General features: G+C 42.2%; 1 protein-coding gene across 1 annotated transcript in view; it reads left to right on the top strand.

The window, feature by feature from the left end:
* plppr3a (phospholipid phosphatase related 3a) overlaps positions 1 to 432 on the top strand; it is a 21,654-nt gene extending 21,222 nt beyond the window's left edge. Inside the window, exon 11 of the mRNA XM_020616645.1 lies at positions 46 to 432. Coding sequence (XP_020472301.1) covers positions 46 to 432 — 387 coding nt within the window. The remainder of the gene's footprint in view (positions 1 to 45) is intronic.
* Positions 433 to 6,302: the final 5,870 nt, after the last annotated feature.

Here is a 6,302-nt window from a genome sequence, read left to right as displayed (position 1 = left end):
CCACCTCTCCCCACCTCCTCTTCCCCTCCACCTCCCCCACCTCAGCTGTCATCGTCCCCTCTTCTGCCACCACCTCCTCACTCATCGTCCTCCCTGCCGCCCCCTCCGCACCCGAGCTCCTCTTCAATGCCTCCACCCCTCTCCCCAGTGCCTCCACCTCATCACCCATTGTCCTCTCAAATGCCCCCACCTCCACATCCATCCTCTTCCCCCTTGCCTCCTCCACCTCATTCCTCCTCCATGCCACCGCCCCCTCACCCATCATGCTCCAGTATTCTTCCCCCTCCTCCCCACCCTGACCTACTAATGGACGCCCACAGCCATACGTTGTCCCGCACCTCCACCCTGCCTCGTCAGCCTTCTGTCTCCGCCCGCAGCCATGCTGAGCAGGAGCACTACTACAAGGCCATGCAGAATGAGAGGATGTTATAGAAAAGGGGAAGGAATGGACATCATTGTTATAGCAGGCTTAGAGACACTGAACCCAGCAGCTTTAGTCAAAATACTAGAAATGAAGAGGCATTACGGGTGAAGAACTGTAGGGAGGTCTGGCAGCTCACACAGTCAGCAGGGGATCTGGCTTTTCCCTGCTCACACATACTGCCCATCACACCGGCTCAATGGCCCTGAGTGGGAAAAGTACAGACAAGGGAAGACAGTGGAGTTGAGGAGAGCAGGATAAAGAATCGGAATCCCTAATTCACCTCTAGTTTAAGCATGCACATTATCCGTGTTTCTTTAAGACACATTCAGAGAAGGAATGGAAGAGGCGGCTGCTGAGAGAGACATACCACAATGAATGGTCTGGGATTTGCTATATCCAGGTTCCCCTTGAGAGGAGGGATAAGAAGGAGAAAACAAAACAACTACAGGCAATACTAGCTCTTCTTAAACTAGCACAGCTGTTTGAGGATGCCAGCATTTACACACTGAGAATTTGCTCATGTAACCAGCTGAAAAAATTCATTCTTCAATTAACCCAAAAGCTATAAGTAAAGGAAAGAATGCAGTAATGTCAAGTTCAACTACAGGTTCAAGAGTATTAGCAACAATCCACAAAAGCATGAGAGTCTTTGGACTCCTTTGAATAAACAAACCAAACTTTAACTGCAAGCAAATCTGTCAGTATCCACCAGAGAGAGCCGGCTTAGGAGCATTGCTTCTGGATGGGTTATAAGGAGGATCACCCGCAGTTGGACACCCCTATACAGACATCACTGAATGGATTACTGTTGTAAAAATACGAGGCTTTGGAATGGCTTTGTTCCCAAAGTGAAGAAGGTGGCTGGGCCACACAGTACAGCGAGCCAGGCAGCCAGTCTGTCTTTGCTGTGTGCGAAACCTGCCACAGAGCCTGAAGTGGTGCTAAGGAGATTAACGTTTGTTTATCAAACCGTGCTAGCACATTCTTCCCTCCATCACCCTTTGCGTTTGGCTGACTGGCAAATCAGTTGTTAAGGAAATGTTAATGGAAAGCTGCCCGGCCAGTGGTGCAGCTCGCTGTCACCAGCAGCAGACACGCTGGCTCCAACAGGTGCTGGTTGAATGTGGCTAACTAGCTTGTTTTGCTAGCAGTGTCTGTTTATATCTGTTAGCATTTCAAAGATTTTGGTACCACTTTCTAACTATGCATACTTTATAATAGGTTTAAAAGTGATTGCTTTATTAATGATAATTATTATGCTTTATAGAGAGGTAAAAGGAGATTCTTAAGAGTAACCTTTGGGTTATAACTGTGAGGTTGTAAAACATCTTTCATTACCATATATACCTCATTTTTTAATTTAGTTATCTGATTTACTAGGAAGGCCCAAACCGATTTATTCACAACTTCAGACTCTGTTCGTCCATCCATCCATTAGCTGATCGCACTGATCCTTTGTAGGGTCACAAGGGATTGCCAGTCTCTCACAGGGCACACCTTTATTAAGTATGATTATTAGAAAATGATACCAACACTTGTAGTTCTTCCTTTTTGACATGAAAAAATATCCAATATGCTAAACAGAGGCCAATACAAACAACCAGCTAACAACATGACAAGCCATTAGAATAAAAAAATACTCTGAACTCAAGGTCCACTTGTTCATTGGCTTTGGAACTTTCAACTGCATCACAAGATCTTCATCAGAGCATGGCAGTTTACTCAGTTGCCATGGAGCTGCAGATGTTCTAACAGACAGATGTTCTATCTGCTGATGAGGACCGTGCGATGTGTTGTGAATCTTCAGTACGACTGATGTGGATCTAGAGTTTAGACTGTTTTGTCGGTTGCTCTTTCAAAGGTCAAGGTCAAATGAACCTAAAAAGGGTTTTTGCGTTTAGTTGAGTGAGTATCTAAATGCTGAAACATGTATTATTATGAAACCTGATGCATATTAGGTCAGTTATCTAGCAAAAAAAGGCCCAACATTTCAGTTTCAGAAGCATAAGCATTTTCTTTTTTTTCTGTTTTATATAATTATAACTGGAATGTTTGGGGGTTTTGTACTGTTGGTCAGAGAAAACAAGCATTTTGAACATGTCGGGGCTGTGGAAAAATATAATGAACATTTTTCACAATTTTCTGATATTTTAGTTTAAACACATTCTTGTCAGAAAACTATCCAGTGGTCAAGCAGTTAATTAATAATGAAAATAATCTGCGATTTCAGCTCTAAAACGTATACTCCACCTATAAATGTGGTGGACATGCAGAACGTGCTCGGGTTCTTCTAGCTTACCCCTGCCTCTCGTTTGTACTTATACTATGCTGTATAAAGTTGTTATCTGGTACTTATCATTTCATATCATCTGAGTTTTTTCTCTCAGAAGATAATGACAAGTACTTTATTTTAGCTCATTCGCTGATCACATTTTAATGAAAAATACAGATTCACAAACATACAGACGAAGAATTTGGTTTTCATCCATGTACCACAACATCCGAAGCATACGTGGATCAATTTTGTAAAGCTGTGCTAGGAAGAGGCTGCTTTAAATGGAACAAGTATTTTGTAGTGGAGTTCCTCAGATGAGGAGCTAGTAGATAATATTTCGCATCGGTTTGTGCTGCATGTGTGTACGAGCTTGTTTTGTTTTAATACTTCTGTGCTTCAAGTCTGTGCTTCTTCTTTTGACAGACATGCTGCATTTTTCAGTGCTGGTGATTCTTGTGCTACTTTCCCCCATTTTGACTGTAAATACTTGATATTACCTAATATTATTAGCACTATTATTATTCTGCAGTCCTTTTTATGGACTAATGTTTTCTATCTGTGGTGACATGTAACATCAATAACTTTACTGAATAAAAGAAATGAAGACTTAACTGAGGTTTTATCTTGTGCATGGAGAAGCACAAAGAGAGAGGGTCAATGCTGTAGCAGCTTTTACCTTCACTCTAATGAAAAGGATCGTCTCCATTGATTCTTGCGTTATGATTATGTTCCTGCTCATTCATACTGTGCACCCTCACATTCACATACACACTCACACAAGTACACACAGCCAGACAGATACAGACTGATGCTCTTTTTTTGTGAGCTACTGTCAGTTTTCCATAATGAATTCTGGCAGAATGTTGGTCAGTCCCAGGTGACCTGCCCGGGATGCAGCAAGAACTGGTTAATGCCTGAATGTGTGCGGAAAGAACTGTGGAGCTGTTCTGCAAGAATGTTATTTTGTGTATTTGCGCACTTGTATTCAAATATAAATTACAGCATGATTCACATGGTAGATGATTATGCAGATAGGAACTGAGGTTTGTGTGTACGTTTGTGTAATGCATGGCCCAGATGTTGTGAGGTTATGCGTCCATTGAGATATGTTAGTTTTCTGCATTTTACTATCAGTATGCACATTCGAGTGTTTGTTTCAGCGTGTATGCATATGTGTGCGTGAGCGTATCCAGTGCTGCAGAGCACTGAGCTGTGTGATGAGACCATAGAGGCAATGGGGGTGCAGATGGTATATTGAGGCCTGAGGGCAGTCAGCTTGTCCATGACTCACACTCAGCAAGCCAGCAGCTCTCTCTCTCTCCTCTCTCGCTCCTTGGTGGCACAGAAAGTAAAACACAACAAGTGTGTGTATATATGTGTGTGACTGTGGGAGGCAACAGAAAATGTGGACTGAGCTGTCTGTATGCGTCTATTTTTGTGACTGTGCGCCTCTGTATATGGCAATATCTGTGCGTCTGTGAGAACATTTGTCCAGGGGACGCTGCTGACTGATTTACCACTGCAGCTCAGTACAAAAGCCTTTTGTCTGCAGCGTCACTTTTATCTTCTTCACTCTGTCACTATCATTCCACCTACTGCCATCTCACCCAGCTCCTCGTGAACCTATATGCATAGAGGAAAGCGATTTGGAGCTTTACAGCTTATGTCTTCCAGTCCAATTGTTATAGGGAGTAATTTTTCCTAAAACTCAAATATTTATCCCTTTGTAGCAGGAAAGGGTGTCACATCCAAAATATTGCCTTCTGGTTGGAATCTACAGGAATTTACTGTGTTGGCAATGCACCCCAGCCAGAGTTATCTGTTTATGAGGATTCATTGCTGAAATGGTTGAAAAGCCCCTGTGTAACAACCCTCATGAAGGGTTTTACCTATTATTATAAAAAATGAAAGTGATGGTTTCATATTCCCATGGCGAAAGGGTTGTAAAAATTTTCAGCCTGGGTTCCAGAGTAAATTAAATTTAGTCTCACAAGGGTTTATTAAACCGTGTTAGAAATCCTGTCATTTGCCAACCCACTAAGCACAGACCTTGCAGCGAGCTCTTTTGGATGCCAATCGATAACCAGCCTTAATGTGCCAGTCAGCTGTCTACAGCCACAGGTGGGGGTTGGCTTCACTGAATCACCAACTGTATTTCCAGAGCTCGTTTCTACAGGAGATGAGGAAGACGAAGTACTTTTTTAAAGTTTTTACATGACCAAATAAATGGCTGCTGCCAAAGCACCTAGTATTACCATAGCATCAACAGCTATTTGCCAAGGTTTTGCTGGTGGGAAGAATTATTTCCTTCCATGGTTATAGTCTTATAATTGATGATACTGTATGAGGTAGCTCTCTTGATCTTTGACCTTCAGCCTATAGAAGGTGATAAATGTCTTACCAGGTTACCTGTTGCAACCGAGCTGACATTTTATAGGGTTGTTCTCATCTAACAGGACAACTGCTTCTTTATAAGAGCTTAATTTTCAATTATACTGGTTCTTGAGGTATTCCTGACATGTCCAATATCCCCTGAACATACACCCCTCCTAAAACTCAAGTCCTGAGATTTTCACTGGCGCTTTCCTTCATACAGTTTGCAAATATGTAGACACAGAGTTGGAGGAACAGTTGGCATATTTGAGCACGAGTGGGCTGACGTGGCTGTGGCTTTACATGCATGAGTAAGGCTGTACTGTACATGGCTTCAATAGCCTGCAGGCCACGCAGTGGGTAGTAACACTGGCACAGTTATCAGCCCAGACTAATTGGTTCTGTGTATGTGTGTGTGTGTGATGCTTTTGTGTATTTTCTGGCAACTCTAGACACAATATTTTGTTGTCCTTCACTGTTCTTACACCTTAATTCTCAAATATTGTGCACATATATGTCTCTGTGTGTCCATCTGCTTCAACGTGTTGCATTGCTTCACATCCTTTCAGGATCTTTCCTGCCAAGAAAAGATGTCAACTGAGTTTTCTATGGCAGCTCTTGGCAGGCGATCAGGTACCCTTATAACCGCCTGACCCAGTTTCAGTCCTCACATCCCCACAGTTAGGCTGCTGAGGGATATTATGCAGTATACACAAAAACACTAAGTTTGCAACCTGGCACATTATGGACAGGTGCCATGTCACAATGAAAAGGTATGCTGCAACCAGTCTGTATATAAAATAGTGTGATGAATAATCCATTACAGAAGTATGAAATCATTATTGTGGCTTAAATCAGTCAGTTTGGGACCATTAATATAATGAGTAAACTATAGTGCTGCAACACTACACTCATCTGTGCTCATGCCTATGATCCATCCTTTTTACATATCCGCTAACAAGTATGACAAATAGTTGAACTGGGTCCAAATGTATATGATTGTTGGTGTATTTTATATTATTATTAATAAATCAACAGGGGGACCAAATGAAGGAAGGACTGGAAAAAAAAGTTTAACACAAAGGAAGAGAAGGCACAGACAAACATATTAGACAAAGAGCTTTAAAGAAGTAACAAGGAAGAAATAAAACAAGATAAACTGGGCAATAAAAGGGAAGAAAGGCGGGAATGGATGGATGGCTCAATCACAGGGGACAAAAGGAACAATGT

The sequence above is a fragment of the Monopterus albus genome, unplaced genomic scaffold (assembly GCF_001952655.1).
Source record: "Monopterus albus unplaced genomic scaffold, M_albus_1.0 scaffold176.1, whole genome shotgun sequence".
Taxonomy (NCBI): Eukaryota; Metazoa; Chordata; class Actinopteri; order Synbranchiformes; family Synbranchidae; genus Monopterus; species Monopterus albus.
This window is presented reverse-complemented; position numbering and strand designations above follow the sequence as displayed.